This window comes from Candida metapsilosis (genome assembly GCF_017655625.1).
Source record: "Candida metapsilosis strain BP57 chromosome Unknown scaffold7, whole genome shotgun sequence".
Classification (NCBI taxonomy): domain Eukaryota; kingdom Fungi; phylum Ascomycota; class Pichiomycetes; order Serinales; family Debaryomycetaceae; genus Lodderomyces; species Lodderomyces metapsilosis.
Window position 1 is genome coordinate 181,045 of NW_027138165.1, and position 22,328 is coordinate 203,372.

At 38.4% G+C, this 22,328-nt stretch overlaps 10 protein-coding genes and 1 pseudogene across 11 annotated transcripts; 5 read left to right on the forward strand and 6 right to left on the reverse strand. All coding sequences in view use genetic code 12, as the record gives it.

Moving 5' to 3' along the window:
• Window positions 1–553: 553 nt before the first annotated feature.
• On the forward strand, window positions 554–1,486 carry I9W82_004626 (amidohydrolase family protein; the record flags this gene model as incomplete). The annotated part of the gene is made up of 1 exon (XM_067693718.1): window positions 554–1,486. One exon carries the CDS (start codon window positions 554–556, stop codon window positions 1,484–1,486), a length of 933 nt encoding a protein of 310 aa, XP_067546111.1.
• A 117-nt stretch (window positions 1,487–1,603) lies between these two features.
• On the reverse strand, window positions 1,604–3,514 carry RFA1 (replication factor A subunit protein; the record flags this gene model as incomplete). The annotated part of the gene is made up of 1 exon (XM_067693719.1): window positions 1,604–3,514. One exon carries the CDS (start codon window positions 3,512–3,514, stop codon window positions 1,604–1,606), a length of 1,911 nt encoding a protein of 636 aa, XP_067546112.1.
• Window positions 3,515–3,696: 182 nt separating this feature from the next.
• I9W82_004628 (cystathionine beta-lyase) lies at window positions 3,697–4,911 on the reverse strand (the record flags this gene model as incomplete). The annotated part of the gene is made up of 1 exon (XM_067693720.1): window positions 3,697–4,911. The coding sequence occupies one exon, from the start codon at window positions 4,909–4,911 to the stop codon at window positions 3,697–3,699; it is 1,215 nt and encodes a 404-aa protein (XP_067546113.1).
• A 416-nt stretch (window positions 4,912–5,327) lies between these two features.
• Window positions 5,328–6,047, reverse strand: I9W82_004629 (uncharacterized protein; the record flags this gene model as incomplete). Its single annotated transcript, XM_067693721.1, has 1 exon — window positions 5,328–6,047. One exon carries the CDS (start codon window positions 6,045–6,047, stop codon window positions 5,328–5,330), a length of 720 nt encoding a protein of 239 aa, XP_067546114.1.
• Window positions 6,048–6,754: 707 nt separating this feature from the next.
• Window positions 6,755–7,060, forward strand: I9W82_004630 (uncharacterized protein; the record flags this gene model as incomplete). Its single annotated transcript, XM_067693723.1, has 1 exon — window positions 6,755–7,060. One exon carries the CDS (start codon window positions 6,755–6,757, stop codon window positions 7,058–7,060), a length of 306 nt encoding a protein of 101 aa, XP_067546115.1.
• Window positions 7,061–7,206: 146 nt separating this feature from the next.
• On the reverse strand, window positions 7,207–8,664 carry SAP30 (aspartyl protease SAP30; the record flags this gene model as incomplete). The annotated part of the gene is made up of 1 exon (XM_067693724.1): window positions 7,207–8,664. The coding sequence occupies one exon, from the start codon at window positions 8,662–8,664 to the stop codon at window positions 7,207–7,209; it is 1,458 nt and encodes a 485-aa protein (XP_067546116.1).
• Window positions 8,665–9,498: 834 nt separating this feature from the next.
• Window positions 9,499–11,220, forward strand: CDH1 (Cdh1p; the record flags this gene model as incomplete). The annotated part of the gene is made up of 1 exon (XM_067693725.1): window positions 9,499–11,220. The coding sequence occupies one exon, from the start codon at window positions 9,499–9,501 to the stop codon at window positions 11,218–11,220; it is 1,722 nt and encodes a 573-aa protein (XP_067546117.1).
• Window positions 11,221–11,276: 56 nt separating this feature from the next.
• On the reverse strand, window positions 11,277–12,302 carry SAS2 (Sas2p; the record flags this gene model as incomplete). Its single annotated transcript, XM_067693726.1, has 1 exon — window positions 11,277–12,302. The coding sequence occupies one exon, from the start codon at window positions 12,300–12,302 to the stop codon at window positions 11,277–11,279; it is 1,026 nt and encodes a 341-aa protein (XP_067546118.1).
• A 177-nt stretch (window positions 12,303–12,479) lies between these two features.
• DPB4 (DNA polymerase epsilon noncatalytic subunit) lies at window positions 12,480–13,196 on the forward strand (the record flags this gene model as incomplete). Its single annotated transcript, XM_067693727.1, has 1 exon — window positions 12,480–13,196. One exon carries the CDS (start codon window positions 12,480–12,482, stop codon window positions 13,194–13,196), a length of 717 nt encoding a protein of 238 aa, XP_067546119.1.
• Window positions 13,197–13,220: 24 nt separating this feature from the next.
• Window positions 13,221–14,102, reverse strand: I9W82_004635 (annotated as a pseudogene). Its single transcript has 2 exons — window positions 14,075–14,102; window positions 13,221–13,906 (listed from the first exon to the last, which is right to left on the reverse strand). Coding segments are annotated over exons 1-2 (714 nt in total).
• A 526-nt stretch (window positions 14,103–14,628) lies between these two features.
• On the forward strand, window positions 14,629–22,321 carry I9W82_004636 (ATP-dependent RNA helicase; the record flags this gene model as incomplete). The annotated part of the gene is made up of 2 exons (XM_067693728.1): window positions 14,629–18,405; window positions 18,593–22,321. 2 exons carry the CDS (start codon window positions 14,629–14,631, stop codon window positions 22,319–22,321), a joined length of 7,506 nt encoding a protein of 2,501 aa, XP_067546120.1.
• Window positions 22,322–22,328: the final 7 nt, after the last annotated feature.

Here is a 22,328-nt window from a genome sequence, read left to right on the forward strand (position 1 = left end):
CTTCCACAAGCTAGAAGCAGGTGAAATTCGATAGCACAGTGGCTCCAGGATGAAGAATGTTGACTATTTCTTGTCCCGAATCAGCTATAACCCCCCCTTCTCAGTATTGTCGATTTCTGTTTCATTTACCATGGAACATGGATTTCAAAGCCAAGATTTAATCATTAAAATTTCGGCTCAAGTTGGCTTTAAGCACAATTGTGGCGTGATTATATAGTCCAAGAGATCATGTGTAAGCAGATGTTCAGCAACTACCTGCGAGCCGCTACGATGATCTCCGGACGAAGACAGAGTCATTCTCCACCCGACTATACATTCAAAAGGGGCTGGGTATTGGTAACGGATGTCAACGGATGGCCTATCCGCCCTTTTAGATTTTGCAGCCTCGGGTTTATCTCTACGCCCGAAAATTGAAAAATTAAGCTGCATACTTAATGGAATGCCGATTTTGTGAAACTTCGGGAACTGCTTCCTAGAGGACTTTAGCACTATAAATAACCGTTGATCTTCCCAAAAGTTTGCTTCCTCCAAGAGCCAATTAATCAAGCAAACTATGTCAAGACGTATAGATACTCACGCTCACGTTGTTCCACCATTTTACAAGGATTGGTTGGTAAGTAAAGGGATTACTGCTGGAGGAATGGCAATTCCTACATGGACAGAAGAAACATGCCTTGCACAAAACGCAAAAAACGGTATTGAAACTTCCATTTTATCAGTTTCTACACCCGGTGTCAATTTTGGAAACAATTTTGAAGAGGCCAAAGTTATGGCTCGTAGGGTCAATGAATTTTGTTATGAGTTGGTGAAGAAGAATCCCAGGAACTTTGGATACTTTGCTACTTTGCTGTTGCCTGATGTTGAAACTTCAATCATTGAAGCTGAATACGCATTGGACCATTTGAAAGCTGATGGTATTGTCTTATTATCCAATGTTGGAGATTTGCACCTTGGAGATCCATCTTTTGAACCATTGATGGAAGTGTTGAACAAGAGAAATGCGGTGGTATTCATCCACCCATCAGCGTTAGCAACTGCACCACTTGAAGGTATTCCACCATACGTTGTTGACTTTTTGTTGTGTACAGTAAGAGCCGCTGTCAATATTGTCAAGCATAATTGGTTGGAAAAGTTTCCAAACGTTAAATTTATCCTTTCTCATGCTGGTGGATTCCTTCCATACGCCGTTGATCGTGTTGCTGTTACATCACATTTTGATGAAAGTCCAGAAAAGTTGCTTGCTAGCTTGAAAAAGTTCTATTTTGATACCGCTCTTTCTGGTCCACATGCTATGGGATCTTTGCTCGAATTTGCCGACCCAGATAAGATCACTTTTGGGAGTGACTGGCCCTATGCCAGCGCTCCGCATTCACTTTGGTTTGGTGAGCATTTGAAGAACAATGAAAAGGTGAATAACGAAACTAAGGAGAGAATTAATCGTAAAAATGCTGAAGCTTTGTTCCCAAGACTTGCCCAGTATAACTAGGAGAGGGTCTCTAGTGCATAGTAACTCATGCTGTATAGTTATATAACGGAAATACGATATTATTCATGATCAAAACGCAAACTAATACAAAAACAAAGACTACACACACAAACCCACTTAACTCAACATTGAATCCAATTCAGAACACAAAAACTCACATTCAGCATTGTAATCAACCTCGTTCAACCCAACACATTGATACCTAAGTTTCAATTGATCATTGAAAGTATCCTGCTTAGCTCTGAGCCTGAAATTATACTCCTTGAAATAAGCTCTTGATATATACTCAGCAATAACCATCTTTTCACCTGACATCTTTACCAATTCATTAGCATCTATTCCTAATAATTTCTTAGCTTGCTCATCAAATAGAGTTGTCCATAATTGTCCTGTTGCATCAGTAATTGATATGAAAAGGATGTAACGGTACGTTGGCTGGTCATAGTTTATATCACATCGTTCGCATCTCCATTGGTCACCAACTTCAACCAATTTCTTATTACATGGCAATCCTGGTTTAGAAGAATCGGTGCTGTTGGAAACAGTGTTGGTGCAGGCAGGATAGGAAAAGTTGTCTGGCTTTGTATATGAAAAACAAGCCTTGACGGTGAAATAACTCAGATTTTCACCATCAAAATTATTAGCTTCTTGTTCAACTTCAGCAATAGTCTTACGATTGGCTAATCTGTCAACAGATGAAGCTGCGTTTGTTTCTGTCTTCATTGATTTGAAATTCTCCTTGACTCCAACATTATCAAACCAACCTTTCAATTGATAACTTTCTGGAGTTCCTGGGTTTGGAACTATTGATCCAGCTTGGGTCAAACTCAATGATCTACCATTGAAATCAGACACTTTACATCCTTTGAAAGCAATCACTGTACCCTCTTCAACACTAAAATCAACGGCAGTGTTGTTCCAAAGTCCCACATCGACAGCAACACCAGTCTCGTCGACAATGGTGATATCCCTTCTATCAAAAGCTTTACCAGTGGATTTTGCTGTGATTTGAAATGGCGGATTGACAACTTTCAAAGCTCCCAAAACATCAACAATGGCATTGGGTTCCAAGTTTTGTATTTTATCCAATTTGACAAAGTTAAAGTTCAATTTAGGTACATCTGATTCATCAAAACACTCGGTAATCTCAGTATCCTTTTCCAAAGTTAACTCGTATGGATGGGTCAAGTTGTTAAATTTCTTTCTTGCTGCACCAACCTTGGCTTTAGAAATGTAGTACACTTTACCTTCTTCAAGCAAATTGTAAGCTCTCTCGGCTGATTCATTAAATGCAGAAGCCTTGATCTCATCTGATTCATCCAAAAAGTTGATACTAAACACTTTACCTTCACCTTTGGCATTAGACCATGATCTAAGTTCACTCTTGTATGAGACTCTAGCTTTGATAGTCCATGTATTTTGATACGGAGAAATAGTTTCAATAGGAGAGATCCTTGGCGCTGGTTGCCCAGCTTTCAGTGGAGGGTACTGTTGTTGCTTACCAGTTGGTGCTGCTGCTGCTGCAGCTGCAGCTGCAGCTGCTGTGCTTGTTGCCGAGGCAGTAGATTGTGCAACAGGAGGAGTTGTACCTGGAGTGTGTTCCTTATCATCAAGAGAGTTTTGCTTTTTCGTAACAGTTAACGCCGCTTCTTCTGGATGTTCAGCAAAGTATGTATCAACGTTGATCAAAGGAGTAGTTGGTTTTTCTCCAGTAGGTGTCAAAATCTCAACATCTTCAATAATCAAAAAATGTTTAGCAGTAGCCAAAGTACGGAAAGCATTCACTTGGATAGTACAGTATCTGCTCCAGTTGTTATTTTCCAAATATGGAGTACATTTCTCTTCAATGATTCCCTGGGTGGAGTAAACGCCATCAGATAGTAAAATACGATACTTTTTCAGATTATTCATTGTGTTTACTGATTTCAAATTTGTTACTTGAAAAACTAAAGGGCACTTGACCTTGTCGTGGCCATCTTTGGAAAATGCCTGTTTCAAAGCACCAGTAGATAATGGGAACGATGTCATGTTATTTAGTGGATGCAGGTGTAAAAGGTTTGTATTGAAACGCGTTCCTCTTTTTTTTTGTATTTTGTTTTTGAAGATTTTTTTCTGTTCATTTTTGCTACGTGACCGCGTTTAGAATACACAAGCTCTTAGATATCATCGATATTATCTCAAACCCTGTATTATATCTATACACTTGTTCTCTATAATTTTGGTTGTATAGGGACAGCATTAAACAATTCATCCTTGTCATTAATCCTAACAGCGCCACTCTTCAACAATGCCTTGGTTAAATCATCAATCAAATCATCAACATTTTCAATTCCAATACATAATCTGATTAAATCCTCAGGGAATTCTCTTTCTTCTCTAGTTTTAGCATCAATAGAAGCATGTGACATTTTGCAAGGCATAGAGATTAATGAATTAACACATCCAAATGATACAGCAATACCAAAAATATCTGTGCTTTCAACAATCTTCTCACTAAGTTTAATAGAACCTGTTTCAAATGATAAAACGGCACCATAGCCAGAGCACATGGAATTGTGTAATTCATATTGAGGATGTGATTTTAAACCAGGATATCTAACTTTGAACCCGACATTTTCCAAAAATTTGGCAATTCTAATACAATTCTCTTGTTGTCTTTCAACTCTTATAGCTAATGTCTTTAATCCTCGACTCAAAAGCCAACAATCAAATGGGGATAATCCACATCCAGTTGAGTTTATTACATAGTATAATCTTTCAGCCAATGCAGGAGACCTAGTGGCTAAAACACCAGCCATGATATCATGATGACCATTGAGATATTTTGTAGCTGACTCATAGTGTATGTCTACTCCCAAGTCCAATGGAGTCATCAAAACTGGCGACATCATGGTATTGTCGAAAACCACGATTATATCAGGGTTCACTTTATGTGCATGTTCGGTAATAGATCTGACATCCACTACTTTAATCAAAGGATTTGTTGGCGATTCCAAAAAAATCATCTTGGTGGTTTTGGATATTTTCGACTTTATTAATTCTGTATTTGTCGTATCGTAATGATGAACAATGAGATCTCCCTTTTTATTTAAATAAGTTAACAATCTGTGAGTTCCTCCATACAAATCATCACCTGCTATAACTTCATCACCAGGATTCAAAAGTCTCGTAATCACATCAAGACATCCCATACCTGATGAGACAGCAAATGCATGTTTAGCCTTCATGATTTTGGCAATGTGATTTTGCAAATGGGTTCGAGTTGGATTACCAGATCTGGTGTAATCATATTCACCCATGTTGGAAAGCGAAGGCTGCTTAAAAGTAGCCGATTGGTACAATGGTGGAACTGATGCATTGTGTTGATCGTTGGACTTGGCAAGAACCAATTCCGTCTCAAGACTATAACTCTTTTTTGGTACCATATTGAATATGTATTATGCGATGGAAACGTTCAGTTTTCAAGGGTATCGATTGTAGCTGTTCTATTCCTTCAAAGGACTCTTCTAAGTTGAAAATCGTTACCTTTTTCTAGAGTGAAAAATTATTGTGGAAAAAGTATTGACGTATTTTTTGTTCAGTGATACGGAGAAAATGGAGAAAAGAGTCAAAAAAGAGAAAAAAAAAAAAAGAAACAAACAAATCAATTGCATCATTCCGATAAGAAGTCACGTGCATGGTATAAACCTAATAGGTGTACTGCGGTATACAGTTGACTAGTATATACCTTATACACTCAGAGAGCACTTTACTCATAATAAATTCCCTACAATCTGTACACATTCATCCAGAAGTAGTCTATTAGTTATTTCATTGTTTCTTTTGTCCTCTTTTATATATTTTACAAATCAGATCTAGTAAACTTCCTCATATCGTTTGGTTCTTTACCCAACAACACTTTTTGACCACTAAATGGTTCACATGATTTTCTTTTACCAGTTTCAGGTCCAATTTGACTCAATTCTTGTCCATTTTCCAATTTCTTTAAAAGATCAACTACACCATTTGGTGACAAATCTTCATGGTAATCGTCGTTGATGGCAATCATAGGAGCATTAACACAAGCACCCAAACATTCAACTTCTTGTAAGGTAAATAATCCGTTAGGAGTAGTTTGACCTGGTTTAATTTTAAGATGATCCTTTATAGCATCCATTATTCCGTCACTTCCACACAATTGGCATGGGGTAGTGGTACACACTTGAACATTATATTTACCCATTGGGTGTCTATTATACATCGTGTAGAAGGTGGCTACTTCGTAGACTCTCATTGGTGGCATATCAAGTAATTTGGCAACATAGTTCATAACGGATATAGACGTGAAACCTAATTGACGTTGTCCAAGGTCCAAAAGAGGCATTGTAGCTCCTTTTTTGTATTGTGGTGGGTATTTGGCGATGATTTCATCAGCTCTCTTCTTGTTTTCAGATGAAAATTCAAATGGTAGACTAGTATTATCTTCCTTGGTATCTCTATGGACTGCAATGATGGATGAGTACCTCTTGGAAGTGTTGAAGACACTCGATACTGATGATTTGTTTATAAAACGTGACAACATGATGTTTATTTGGAATATATGGTAAAACTAGGACTTGTGATGATGCAATTGAAAAAACAAAACAAAGCAAACTTCTTGAAGACGAAACTTATTGTTCCTGTGTAACTATGTGGGTCCTTAGGAATATCTATTAATACAGATAGTACAACTAGTGTTTATGATGATGATGGGTTGTTTCTCTATATTCTATGAAGTTGAAAATGAAAAGGAAAAAAAATTTTGAGGTTTAGTCTTTTGTGTTTGTATGTGTGTGTAGTAATAAAGTTTTAGTACTGTTTGATTGGCTAAATCAATTCTTTGCTTTATGCGCTACCATGTTTACTTTTTGCAATCACGCACATACAGAGATGTACATCTATGTAATATGCATAAGAACAAACAATAGCAATAGCAACTGATAAATTATAATCACTCCACTTGATCATCTTATCTCATCTCATTTGAAAAGACTTTTATTATACTAGTCACTCCTTTCCCTCTTTTCAAGGAACACACTATATACGAAAGAATCACCCCACCTCCTCCTCCTTCCTTGGTTTTCCTTTTTTTTTCTTTTTTTTTTCTTCTTTAGCAATGCGGGGAGTGATAATGGTCACGTATAATTTGCAACCCTTTCTACAAACAGGAGTATATATATATATAACAGAATAAGATTCTTCTTCCGTAGTTCTACCTTTTCACTTTCTCTTCATTAATTAACATACACAATGTCAAAGATTCCAAAACACAGAGAGTTTCATACCGATACTGACCCATTTTGGTTAGAGGATAATTTCCTGACTGACGAGTCAATGCCACATTACGACCCAAATGCAAAAGAAGACAAGGCAGCTTCAACAACAATGTCAACGACTATGGACAAGAAGGTTGATGAGATGAAGGAGTTTACTACTGGTATGCAAAATTCCTTACATGATTACAAGATGCCAATGATGGAGAACGATTCAAAAAGTATGTCCAAGGAGCAGCAGCATGAGGAGCCCGTTGACGACCTCCTCAACTTTTTGGGCTAATGAAGCTGCCATGGTGAGCTTTGTGGTTGATGATGAACAAAACGTTGCCCATGAGAGAGTCGAATCGTTTTGGGGAATGTTTTTGTGGTAGAGCTGGTCTTTACACGCAAGAGGTTGTATAGTATATAGCTATAATGGATTAACAATTAAGCTTTACAAACGTAGGAATACTCTGTGACTGTAACAATTGACTGGCATTCAGTTTTAAGTTCTTGAAAATTTTCTTCAAGGGAAACTGTCTCTGTGGCAATTGAACTTTGGTCTTCACTTAACCCGATCAGGGTGCTTGTAGTAGAGTGAGTTTCAGAGCTGACAATTGTCTCAGGTGTTGAGCTTGCGGTGAAAGAATTTGAAGTTTCTTCTGCACTTTCCAGACCAGAGGTAGTTTCAGCCGCACTTTTCAGCTCTGAACTAGCCGCCACATCCTCTGTCAAAGTGGTTTCCAAGCTTGCTTTGTAAACAGCTGAATAAGTGTTTATTGGATCTGGAGCATCTTGAGTAGCGACAGGCAACTCATAACCTTCTGAGACTTCAATTATGTTCTCTGATTGTTCGCTTGACCTATATTTGGCAAAATACATTTGATGATTGTCATAATCCCACACCATATACCATTGCTTAAGCAAAAATCCTGGTAATGTGCCAGCATCAGCATTGATTCCAATATCAACTGAATATTGTGGAATTGCTACATAAGTAGTTCCATTAACAATTTTTGTATCCTGGATCAAATCATTCAATTCTATGGTAAACTCCAAACCTTGTACGTCAAGTGTCAATGATTTATCCTTGAAATCGTCAATATTGAAATAGGTATATCCTTCTTCGTCATCATCAAACCTATCCGACCCAATTGCAGTTAACAAGTTTGCTAATACAGGTGTTGGCGGCACAAAGACATCAGCACCTGTATCTATGGTATAAGCACTGATTTGGTTTGAGATAACTGTGTCACCCAACTTGATACCATCAACAGTAATCATAGGCGCGTAAAAGTCTGAACTAGTTCCTGGTCTTGGCAACAATGGAATTCTTGTCAATGGTTCTTCATAAATACCTGAATGGATCCCACCAAAAACAATTGAAGGATCTCTTGATTGACCATTAATTGCAAACAATACTCTTGCAATCTTCTCTTCCTCTTTGAGTAAATATGTAAAGTGATTATAGATTGGTCTCATAAATTCAGTCCTGGTGTAAGCTAAACCCAATATTCCATTTTCTCCATTAAACTCTTCTGGAACGACATCAGCATTAGCTAATCCGAAAGTTTCATTTTGCAACACCAAACCATTTGGAGAAGTAACCACATCCAAAGCTTGAACCATTCCAAACAATCCAATTGATCCATACAATCCAGTGAATTCATTAGTTGTATTGATAAACGAAGAGGACTCTTTATAGTTGAAACCAGAATGAAGTATAATAAGATCAGATGATCCAGTATCTATAAGGATTTGATGTAATTCTTGTGGCGGTGTACCGAGAAAGAAATCTTGAATGTAATATAACCCATCTGATTCTCGAAGATTGAACTTGTAACTGGATGCCTCTGAACAGACCAAAGCAATTACCAGAGTAACCAATGCTAATAGTTTAAACATGTTGAACTTTGTCAAAATTTAAAAGAAAAAAAAAATGGTAAATATAAAAGTACAGCACAATCCTTTATATACTAGTGGATGGTTTTACAACACATGAGAGACTTCTCCTTAAACTCAAACTTTCACACTGCCACTCATAAACTCTAGTGACAATGTTTTTATTTTCCTTTTTGCACCCATCAATACCGCGTTAACAAAAACTTAAAATCACGTTTCGCAAAAACTTCCCAATTTGGATACGACAATGGAATTTGCGCCTTTCAAAATTTGATACAACGAGCAAAAGCTTTTGCTGATGAAACAAAGAAACGCGAACATCTTTGTGTTTCCAAACTTGAGGCAGTATTTGATTGAGTTTAAAAGTCTACCAAGGATTATTCTTTGGTTTAAATCATAGAATAGACGCAGAGGCAAGTTTGTGAGTTTATCGATTGTACAGCACAAGTAATTCACTGAGGAAATATGACTCAAATGGATAGCTAGGGTTTCTCCTTTGCTTGATTTACAAGTCAACAACTGTAATCCCCCACCACTGTCATCCGCTAGGTCCGCCTCATAATTGCGCTACCGTTTATATTTTTCAATATGCAGGATTGCCATCTTATATTAAGGAAAGATTAAACAAAACAAAACAAAAAAATAAAAAAAAAGAATAAAGTTCACATAACCAGTTTATCAATACGTATCTGATATTCGATCTTTTCATACATCAGCTAATACCACCCAAATATTCGCCACCCGCTATACTTTATAAAGCCTACAAGGTCACACGCATACGCTTTGAATCCATCAGGGACTGAATTTTTTTTCTTTCTCCACCATCAGTTTTTTTAAATGAGGAACCACAACAGCAATAACTTTTCCAAGCATTCACGAAGTAGCCTACAGTCATACGAGACGCCAAAGTCGCCATCGAGATCAACTCGAAGCATTGACCCATTGAGACCAAATGATTCGTTGCTATCGTCATCTCCATCTAGGCGAAGGAATCAAAATACAGTTTTTAGCGACCGATATATACCGAACCGTATGGGAGTCGACTTGCAAGCGGCATTCAGTTTAACGAATGAGGAGATTTTACCAGATGTACGAAGTAATCGAAATGCTGACAATGAAATTGAAATTAGAAAGGAAGAGGAGGCCAATAGGACTTTTACCACAGTTTTAAAAGCTGAGTTATTTGGAGATAATGTACCCATGGCTACAGCTGACTTGACTAGTAATGTAGCGTCAGCTAATGGAAACAATAATAGAGCAAAAGCAGCTACTCAGCGACCTGGTAGTACAGGAGCAGGCTCTAGCGTGTCAATTTCAGGAACACCACCACGATCATCAAGTTCATTACCTCATCTACCGATTTCAGCAACTTCATCGACTAGTCAACTAGCGAATACGAGTTCAGTAACTACATTCGACTCAGAAGATTTATTGTCTACGCCACGTCGGAAAACTAATTTATTCACATACCAGTCACCAAAAAAATCAAGACCAGCGTCAAGAGATTTACAGCAAGAGCTTTACTCTCTATCGCCAGTTCGTCAAGAATCACAAAAGTTCCTTCTTTCACCACAGAAAAAGGCTCGTGCTATTGCAAAAGTCCCCTATCGAGTGCTTGACGCGCCAGAGCTTTCAGATGACTTTTACTTAAACTTGGTGGATTGGGGACAACAAGATGTACTAGCGGTTGGGTTAGGAGACAGTGTTTATTTATGGGACGGGTCAACGCAATCTGTTGACCGATTGTGTAATCTATCGAATAAGGATAAGGTGACAAGTTTGAACTGGATTGGTACTGGTACTCATCTAGCGATTGGAACTTCAAAGGGTTTAGTTGAAATCTGGGATGCAACTAAAATCAAATGTATTAGAACAATGACGGGACACTCCCTAAGAGTCAGCTCCTTGGCATGGAATGAACATATTTTGTCAAGTGGATCCAGGGATCGAACAATTTTGAATCGTGACGTTAGGATTGAAGATCATTTTGTGAATAAATTCGAAACTCACAAGCAAGAGATTTGTGGACTTAAATGGAATGTCGATGAGAATAAGTTGGCTAGTGGTGGCAATGATAACAAGTTATTTGTCTGGGATGGGTTAAACACCAAACCCTTGTATCAATTTACCGAGCACACTGCTGCTGTCAAGGCCATTGCTTGGTCTCCACATCAAAGAGGGATTTTGGCTTCTGGTGGAGGAACTGCAGATAAAACCATCAAGACGTGGAATACATTGACTGGAAATATGATTCATGACGTTGATACCGGCTCACAAGTTTGTAATTTGATCTGGTCAAAGAACTCAAATGAGCTTGTTTCCACTCATGGATATTCACGTAACCAAATAATTGTTTGGAAGTATCCATCAATGCAACAAATCGCCCAGTTGACAGGACATACTTATCGTGTCTTGTATTTGTCACTTTCACCTGATGGTGAAACTATCGTCACTGGTGCTGGTGATGAGACATTACGATTTTGGAATGTTTTTGAAAAGAATAAGAATAGTGACTCGCCGTCATCGGTATTGTTAGGAGCTTTTCTGCAAATACGTTAAATAGATGTTTTAGAATTTTCATTTGTCTTCTTTTACTGTGTAGTCCTCTATATATTCTACAAAAGTAAGGACTTTTTATCAAGTAATGGATGTTGTTTGTTGACATCAAACTTAGTAGTCTTTATCCACTGCTGAAACTTTTCGCTAGAGAAAGTCACTTTCCTATTTGAATCTTGCACCAAAACTTCCATATACTCCATCGTAAACAAAATGTCCTCCCTTCGATATCCAGTGGCGGTCGACAATTCCTCCAAAGTAAAACTTCTTGATCGTCTTTGTATCAATTCTTTTGCCAAGTTTTTGGACCAAAAGTGTAAGTAACTCACTTTACCATATGGTGACAAGGGGATTTCTGGTCCACTGCTTTCTTGCGTTAATCGAGCTAGTTCATACAGGAACTCAATCAACATTGCGCCAATGTGTCTTCGCTGAAAAGGAGGAAATACGCAAATGCAGGCCAAATTGGTTGTCGGATCATATGCAATCATCTCCTTGGAGAAAAAGCCCATCGGTATATAATCCCTTTCCCCATCTTTAGCATAAAAGACATAAAAATTGAAATGATCAATGTTGAAATAGACAGACTTGTCATCAAGAAATAACTTTCCAAAAAGACACAAGTTTTGACAAAATAGGGGATCTTCGTACCCTTTAATTTCTCGAATTATATGGTTCTTCTTGCGATCATAGTATACCAGTGTGCCAACATCGGGATTCTCTCTATGAAGCTTGCAAATTTCCCAGTGTTCCAACATTTCATTCTCCTTGGCGGTGTATTTAAAACAATACTCACAAACGTATAAATGATCAACAAAACACTCCTCTACAGAATACGACTTTAGTCGTTTTCGAGACATTGGGTCTTCAGCTATCATATTGCCATATTCGTAACCTAACATATTCCGTACACCTTCATATGGATTGAAGTAGGCTGGGTTACCGTACCAGGGCTCGAACTCGTATTTTCCAAACGTTACTGTACCAATATTTGGTTTCTCTAGTCGACCATAATATGATGTACTTTTTGAAGACAATTTCTTTCCGTTTTGGTCTTGTGTTATGGAAGGAACAGTTAGCAGCATCCAAATGCGTTGAGCCAATACAGTGGTGTAGAATACGCTAGGCAAATTGGTGTTTTAAATTTTTTAGGGGGAAATATGTCTGATGCGCTAAAAAAATTATCACGACGACGCGTGTAACAACCAACAACAACAACAACAACAACAACAAAAGCTCAACCGACCTCTGACACTACCGAAATGCCGCCAAAAGGATGGAAAAAGAATGCTGATCCAAGTGAACAGCCATTCAGGGATACTGATCCTGTATCGATAGATGATATTTTATTTCCTCGATCAACTATTCTGAAATTGGCCAGATCAATCACCTTGGACGAAGATAATCAAAATAACATGACATTGGCTAAAGACTCATTGCTCGCATTGCAGAGATCTGCCACTGTGTTTGTAAGTTATATGTTATTTCATGCAAAACAGGTGTCGAAAGCTAGTGGGAGAAAGACGGTGACTGCTCAGGATATAATGTCGGCTTTAGAACGAGCTGAGTTTGCTGGGTTCCTTCCTGAGGTAAAGCAAAGATTGGGTGAGTTTGAGTCAATGGCAAAAGCAAAAAAGCAAAAGAAACTAGAGGAGAGGAGTTCAGGTCAAGAGGATGGAAGTGTACCAAAGAAGGCGAAAGTGGAATCTTTGACTGGTGAAGTTAACTCAAAGGTAGTTTCTAGTGATACAGAAGATGAAGAGGAAGAGGAGGAGGAGGAAGAAGATACTGAACCTGAAGCTGAGGATCGTGTAGTGAGAGAGGACCTGAGTGAAGAGATTGAAGATGGCCTGGATGTAGAGGAAGTCGATGCAACTAATCCTATATCGGAGCTTGCCAAGGAGGAACAAGAGTTACAAGGGGATGACGTTGACGATGATAGACAGAGTGAGGAGGAAGATGACGAGGAAGCAAATTAAAGTACATTAGTTTTAATACAATCTCTAGTTTACACATTGGTTGAATAAAGGGAAACCACACTGACTCGCGATGAACAAATAAAGTAGCACCAAGAGACCTCCAATTGCCGATAGAATAAATTTTGTTTTATGAAACCACATACGTCTTTTTATCTGTTTTGCCTTCTTCAGAAACATCAGAGAAGACGTATTGAGTCTATCTGTTTGATCCACCAATGAATTTAACTTATCTCCTCTACTCAATAGTTTAGTTATATTATCCAACATAAGTTGTCTAACTTCGTCAACTTCTTCATTAGCTAGTAATAACTGATTTGGTCCAATTTGATTTGAAGTATTTTCATTATTCAGTTCATCTGTTGATCCGTAATTATAACTCTGGCGATTCACATCATAACTCAGTTCTTCGTGCTTAATTATCTGCTTCATGTATAGTTTGAATTCTCCCGGCTTTGCCTTGGATGCGGGGTCATTTTGATCATGTTGTCGATTTCTAAAATCGATATATCTATCCATGATATTCTTCAACACTATCAAAATGAACGTCTTGTTGACATCATTATGAGCAATGGAAACAATTGTGACTAGATCCCTACTTCCATCAACAGTCATGTATTTCTTCATGAAATAAAGAGACAACTTTGTTGCCGTATTCGTTGAGACTGGGATTGAGCCAACCAATGTTTTTGAAGAATTTATCAATCCCAACTCTTGTGAAACAATTTCTGAACAATTAGTACGAGGGAAGTGAGATGTGAGTTGATGATTTTCATAAGTGTATAAGGTAGTTGAGTTGATTGTTAAGGTGCAATATATCACTACAAATGAAAAACGTTAGTATGAGTTCTGGAAAGTGCGTATATTTCGTTTCAACATACAGTGCTTGTGTACATCCGAGTGAGCCATTGCTGATATATGGTACGAGTTTGATGTACTGAGATGAAGAAGCAGTGATCGTTTCAATTGTGGAATTGGTAAAAGTTACCACAAAAACTTTTTTTGAGGGTTTTATAATGTGTCACTTGCTATCCACAACACCCCACCAAGCTTGAGGAGCACAACTCATGCTGAATGGTTCTTGAAGGGGACTATAATGGAAGCACTAACTCCGGAAAGTTTATGGAAAGACTAAGTCTTAGTTGTGTGTGGGCAATAGGAACAAGCAGGGAATGATTTATCTGCTGACAACTCAAAAGTATTAAAAGTCACTGCTCGTCATCGGTCTTCCAAGAAGCCCCGTATAATATCTGCCTCAGTTGTTCACTATGGGTACTCAATCTTACTGGCACTTGATGTAATGAGTATCATGTTTCCGAGCCGCAGATGCCTTCGATGTCACAAAAAAAAGTTCCGCATCTCATCATCTTCTCTCTATGAAAAATTAAAAGCTCACAAACCTTTTACCAAGCAGAACACCTAGTGCCTACATATCATGGGAAAATACAGAAAGAGATTTAATGAAAAGGCGAGAACTGGTATGCTTGCCAAGCAAGCAGCATTGAAAAAAGCGAGAAATAAGCAATTTTATACCCAAGATGATGGCACAGATGCCAATGAAGAGGAGAAGAAATTATCTGAGATTCCTATACCTACAGAAAATCCAGACTCAAATGCAGAGATCCTTGCACCAGTTAGTGAAGAGGAGCGACTAGCCAGAAAGAGGGCATTGGAAGAGAATTTGTATACCCAAAATGCAAAAGATGAAAAATTGTCCAAAACCAAAAAGAATAGACTCGACAAGTATATCGAACATCAACTCAAAAGAGAGGAGAAGAAAGAGCTTTTGAAGAAATTGGAGGAAACAAGGATGGATACATCAAAACTTACAGCCTTGAAGGATTTGGGGAAAGGGAAATTGACAAAGAAGGAACAAATGGTCGAGGCTCTTGAATTGGAAAAACAAGGGCGTGGAGATGACAGCACACGAGAAGTATTATATGAAGAGAGGGTAGTAAAGGATGCAGGTGATCTTGAAACTGGCGATTTGAGTGTGAATGGTGAAACTCCCTCGACTACACAATTGAGCACATTTGTGGATAATAGACCATCAAAGTTTGGAGGATCTGGAATGGGATTTGGATTCAAAAATATCCCGGCAATCAAGCGTGAACCTGCGGTTTCGAAGAAAAAGTACACTTGGAGGAAAAGGGTTCAAGAAGAGGATAACAAGAGGTTGAAACAGGAGGATTTAGATGATTTTGCATCAAGCTCAGAAAGTGGATCACTGGATGAAGAGAAAAGTGATGGAGAAGATGAAAAGGATATACAAGTAAATGCTAGCGATGAAAAAACGGATTCTTCAGAAGATGATGAAAGTGGAGACCTGGAAGAAGATAGTGACAATGAACTTGAAGAAGCAGCAAGCGAGGATGAAGTTGACGAACAAGATGAAGATGAAGATGACAGTGATGACGAAGACGAAGACGAAGACGAAGACGAAGACGATGATGAAGAGGAATTTCCAACCAAGCTCATGCAGAACAAGCCGAGACATTCCAAGACTGCTACTTCATTCAAGGATTGGGCTGAACAACAACTTCGACACATCGAGGGTCGTGACAATATTCCACTAGTTGCAGAAGTGTCTGACGAGGTCAAAAAAAAGTACTCGCAGCGTAATGTTCGACCTGAAGATGTGGACCATTTGTCAGATGAAGAGGGCTACATACCCATCAATCAAGATATGAGTAGGGATGCATTTGTTGTCGATGTTCAAAGAGCAGATGAAGTTCAACAACAAAGAGTTTTACTACCCGTGTATGCCGAGGAGCATAGAATCATGGAAGCCATATATCATCATGATTGTGTTATTCTATGTGGTGAGACGGGTTCTGGTAAAACGACGCAAGTACCTCAGTTTTTATACGAAGCTGGATTTGGTAATCATGGAAATAAACTATACCCAGGAATGATTGGGGTTACACAGCCAAGAAGAGTGGCAGCAGTATCGATGGCAGAGAGAGTGGGAAACGAGTTGGGCAATCATAAGCATAGAGTTGGTTATCAGGTACGATTTGATACATCGATCAAGAATGAAGGTACCGAAAATGGTACAGCACTTAAATTCATGACTGATGGTGTCTTGTTGAGGGAAATGATGTCAGACTTTCTTTTGACAAAATATTCCTGTATAATCATTGATGAGGCTCATGAGAGAAACATCAACACGGACATCCTAATCGGTATGCTTACTAGGGTTATAAAATTGAGAAGAAAATACTATACTGAGAACAAGAAGAATGTGACACCATTGAAATTAATAATCATGTCAGCCACTTTGCGAGTCTCGGATTTCTCTGAAAATCCGGTATTGTTCAAGAAACCGCCTCCTATAATCAACGTTGAGGCAAGACAATACCCTGTATCAGTTCATTTTGATAAAAAAACTGAATTCAACTACATTGATGCTGCATTCAACAAAGCGTGTAAAATCCATAGAAAGCTTCCACCCGGAGGTATTTTAATATTCTTGACCGGTCAAAATGAGATCAAAACGTTGGTTAAAAGACTCAAGGAGGAATTTTCGAAAACAAATTCAAAAAATACCGAGTATGAAGAGGTTCCAGATGTGAGGGTTTCTGAGAATGTTCAGCAAGAAGTTGAGGATGTGGAGTTCAGTGTGAAAATGGATGATGAAAACATGTACGATGACTACAACGACTCTGATGGAGAGGAGGAAGGGTTTGAAGAAGCTCAGAATGCTTCTGAGTCTGAAATTGGACCGCTTCATGTATTACCGTTATATTCACTTTTACCTACTAACGAGCAAATGCGAGTTTTTGATGAACCACCAAAAGGAAGCAGGTTATGTATTGTTTCTACAAACGTTGCAGAGACATCGTTGACGATTCCAGGAATCCGCTACGTTATCGATTGTGGAAGGTCGAAAGAACGGAACTACAACAAAGAGAATGGAGTTCAGTCGTTTGATGTTGATTGGATCTCCAAGGCATCAGCTGATCAAAGAGCTGGTAGAGCTGGTAGAACGGGTCCTGGTCACTGTTATCGATTGTTTTCATCTGCTGTATATGAGGAATTCTTTCCTCAATTTAGCATACCTGAGATACTTCGAACTCCCTTTGAGAGCATAGTCTTGAGCATGAAAAGCATGGGGATTGATCAAATTGTCAATTTCCCATTCCCAACTCCTCCTGATAGAGCAGCTTTGAAACAAGCTGAAGAGTTGTTGGTAATTTTAGGTGCTCTTGATAAAGAACAAAAGCAAATTACTGATTTGGGAAAGAAAATGTCATTATTCCCATTGAGTCCAAGATTCTCCAAAGTACTCATTATTGGAAACCAACAAAATTGTTTGGAATATGTTATTGCTATTGTGTCTGCCTTATCTGTTGGCGATCCTTTTATTCCTGAAAATGAACTAGTAGGAAATATGACCGAAGAGGAAAGAAAAGATTTCAGGAGCAAGTTTTATCAATCAAAAGCCTTGTTTTCTAAGTTGGATCCATCAAGTGAGTGTATGACGTTATTATCCGCAGTTTGTGCTTTAGATCATATTCCTGCTGATCATACAGTTGAGTTTTTGTCTGCCAATTATTTGAGACAGAAGATGATGCAAGAAATTCAAAAGCTTAGAGTACAGATTGCGCTGATTGTTGAAAGATGCTTGATATCAGGCACAGGAGCACAATTGAGTCAAAAAAAGAAGTTAGCTGTTCCCAATTCCAAACAAGTTTCCGCAATGAAGCAAATGATAGCTTCTGGTTTCATTGACCATGTTGCAATCCGAGGTGACCTTATTTCGTCAGATGTCAAAATAGCCAACAAGACCAATATCACCAACATCCCTTACTGTCCTGTGTTTCCTCTTGAGCTGGATCCTTATGTGTATATTCATGCAAACTCCCTCATGACCAGAAGCGGGAAATTGCCAAGTCCTTATTTGGTTTACCAAAGTCTTAGCTCCAAGGCAAAGTCTACGGAGGAGGAGGATGAGGAGCATACTAAAGTACGAATGAAGCCTTTAGTTGACATCACTGGAAAGCAATTGACCAATATAGCAAAGAGTTCTGGATTGATTACTTATTCCAAACCCTTGGGTCATCCATACGCACCAAAGAACCTAACCCCTACTAAGAGAGAATGTTATGTAGTTCCCAGATTCGGTGCTTCTGTGGGAAGTAATGGTATTGGTTGGGACTTGCCTGCAATCAAAGTAATTCAAGAAAAACGAAACGGATCTTGGGTCAATGTATAGAGAAATGCATCGATAGAATAAACCTTTTCCCTTTTTCCTCTTTTACGAACCAATGTGTAAACAATCGCACTTTAAAAAAAAATTATTTCAAGAGAGATCTACAGGCATCGAAAGACCATTGATCAGTACAAGGACAAATATGCGTCCAAGAAGTCTCGATTACAGAGAGAGGCGACATCAGAGAAGAGAAATTAAACCACTCATTCCAAGCAGTATATTAGATCCAGCATCGCAGCGACTATTCATTGTCTCATTATTTGTCCTAATACAAAGTTGGAAGATCTACGATTTAGTCTTGGTCAAATCAGAAATTGCCTCCTCCAATGAACAATTGACAACCTTGACAAACTTTACGTTTGTTCTCAAATACGTATTTGTGGATGGGTTGTTCTTGTGGCTACTTCCAATATTGAAGATACCACACCTCGCTTTTTCACCATCAAAGACGCTACTTTACATCTTCATTTTAAATGGAATCACGATATTTTTGGTAAGCAACATGGCATTGCCATTGCTATCTAATATATTTTTACCCGTTTGGAGAGTGCTTTTACAGAGAAATGAACTCAACATTATTGGTGAATCAATTAATGTAGCAAGCGTCATTGATATGGATTCTCACTTCAAAGGAAAATTGACAATTCATTACTTGCCAGACTCGTCCGCTAAAATGAATCCATTCCATATTGATCAAACGTGTTTGGGGTCGTTGAATGGTAACATTATTCAGATGCCTATTGAATTCAATACCACCTCAGGAATCGGATATCTACAAATTCAACAAAACACAGCAAATAACGAATTAAAACTTCACAATTACACTGGATCTTCACTAAAGAGGTTATTCAAGAAGGACTACTCTCATTTGAGAGACAAAAGCCAATCCAAAACAAGTGATACCTTGTTTTACTTGGAATACCCCATTAGTGAGCCCGGCTTGTACAAGATTAAAAGTGTTTTGGATAAAAAGGGTAACAGTATCAGGACATATAAATCGGAATTTGCTATTTCAGACTGTCCACTGGGAAAATTTTTCTATCCACCTCATTTTGACTTTCAAAACAACCACAAATGTTTGTCATCTCTTGAGCAGGAAGCTTTCCCAGTACCATGGTTGGAAGTTTACGGTCCATCGCCTGAACATGTGAACCTTGTTATCAGAGTCAATGGAAATGAGTTCAAGTCGTTAAACTTTACGATTCCTAGCGATGGTGATCACCATAAGCGCTCAAGAACTGATTTTTCTTACTTGAAGTCGTCCAAACTTGTGAGAAACTCTTTAGAGGAAGCTATTTTACAAAATATTGATCAATTCAATTGGGGCAAAGAGACAACCGTTGAGTTTCAGTTGATATCAGTACAAGATTCATTCGGTAACTTGCACAGATACCAACCGCTTTCCAAAGATAAAGACGTGTGGTACAGATTGATTCTCAGAAAGTCTCCAACTGCTGGATTAGTGGATCCTGAAAAAAATTCTCCGCTTCTTATGGGAGGACAAAAGATGTTGACGATTTCAAATGGGGATGAGTTTCAAGATAAGGATTTTCCACTAGAAGTTGTCATATCACACAACGGTACCAACTCAACAACAACTTTTTCCAACAGAGCACAACTACGTAAGGGAATAACAGTAACTGAACCAGGTGCGTACAGATTAGTTTCTGCAAATGATGCATATTGCCCCTGTGAGGTCAAAGATGAACCATCAATAAAACTTGAGCTAGCACAAACTCCAGAGTTGGATATACAAGCAGAGCCAGAAAGTGACAGGTGTTTGGGAGTTATAGGATACAAGTTTGACTTTAATTTCACTGGTAGAGCTCCATTCAAAGTGCAGTACCAAATTTTCTCAAACAATTCTGGTACTTTAAAGCCAGTACTATCACCTTCAGGTCAAAGAATTCGTGAATTAAGCTCGTCGCTGAATCATCATTCGTTTAAGTTTAAGCCACCTGGTGAAGGAAGCTATAGTATTGTGTTCGCGAACTTGAAAGATGGTAATTATCGAGAAAGAGGAGTTCCTCTTGATGAGTCAAAATACACTTATCTGACCTTCTTTAGACTGGCTTCTGAAATATCTTTGAAATTGGCAGGTCGTGAATTGCACACCTGTTATGGTGTTTCAGCTAAGATCCCAATTGTCTTTAAAGGCAACGGACCCTTCTCTTTTGTTTATGAATATGTTGATTCTGTCAGCAAGAAAAGGATTGGGCAGGTCCACCATGCGACTAATGTTTCTAGCTACGAAATTGAAACTCCTCAGTCGTTAATTGGAAAAACTTATCACCTTGTTTTGAGTTCTGCAAAGGATAAATTTGGATGTGATGCAGTGATCAATGACAATGCGAAACGAGTAAAGATTGTCAGTAGACCAGATGTTCCTGAACTTCAATTGGGCAACACTGACTCCAATATTCAGATTGTTGAGGGACGTTTTGTGGATGTGCCTGTCAAGTACAAGTCCTCTATTGGACAACAAAGGAACGATGTGGTGATTTTAAAACACTATAATTTGCAAGGAGAGTTTTTGAAATCCAAGAGGGCCGATTTGAGGCAGTCGGCAATTCGGATCTATGAAGAAGGAACCTACAGTTTGGAATCTTTTATGAATGACAATTGTGAAGGTAAGATTGTAAATGGGGAAAAGACTGTAACAGTCACTTACTATGACAAGCCTTCTATGAATATCACATTTGCTGATGAATACTTGCAGCACAAAGATGACTCTATGATTCATTTGAAATCGGTATGTAATGGAGCTGAAAATGAAATTGCGTTGCAACTAAAAGGTAAAGCACCTTTCTTGATTGATTACGAGATCAAACTACCAAGTGGTAAAGTTGAAAGTCATACGATGAATGTCGAGGGGCATGGTATTAAAATTAAATTGCCAACCAGAGATAATGGGAAATATGAACATACCTTTAAGAGAATTTTTGACGCTCTTTACACAAGAGAGACAAAGGTTCCAATAGCGGATGTCCCAAAGGTTGTTTATCAGGTGAATCGTTTGCCAACTGTGCTGTTTGTACCAGATAAACATTTTGCACAAGTGTGTGAAAATAGAGTACACGATGATGAAGTGGTTGCAAATATTCCAATCAAGTTATCTGGTGATTACCCATTCGATATTGTTGCAATTATCCAAAATCAAGCTTCAGGTGAAAGTCAAAAATTGAAGTTTAGAAACATAATGGAGCCATACCTATCATTGCAAAGTATGAAGTTCTTGCAACTTGGTGACTACACAATCGATTTGATTAGCGTTAGAGATAGCAATGGCTGTACGAATAGAAACTTGCAAAGCACAGTCAAATACGTCTTGTCTATTACCGAACCACCAAATATCTTCAAAGCGTCAACTAGATTTGACTATTGTGTTGGAGATCATGTTGGTTACAATTTGACAGGTGTATCACCAATCACCATTTTCTACCAGTACGACAATATGCCAAGGAAAGCTGATGTACATCACCAGTTTGTCAGACTAGCATCAAAGCCTGGAATCTTGAACATACAAGCATTGAAAGATGCGGGTGAGAATTCATGTTTGGTAAACTTTACTTCAGATAGTGAAAAGTTTAAAGAATTGCAACTCCAGGTGCATGAATTGCCAAGTGTTGAAGTCAACAAGGGTGATTATATAGTTGAAGATATTCACCAAGGCGATCATGCAGAGTTGATATTTACATTTACAGGTGAACCCCCTTTCAAGTTGACATACATTAGAACTATCGAGATCAAGCAAGATCAGAAAAAGGTTAGGAAATTGTTGGAAAAAGAAACAATTGACGATATATGGGATCGTGAACTTGTTGTGTCAGCTAGTCTCGAGGGAACATATGAGGCGATTGAGGTCCAGGATAAGTTCTGTCGAGCAGTAAAGTCAATTAATTATGTAGAATAGAAATCAT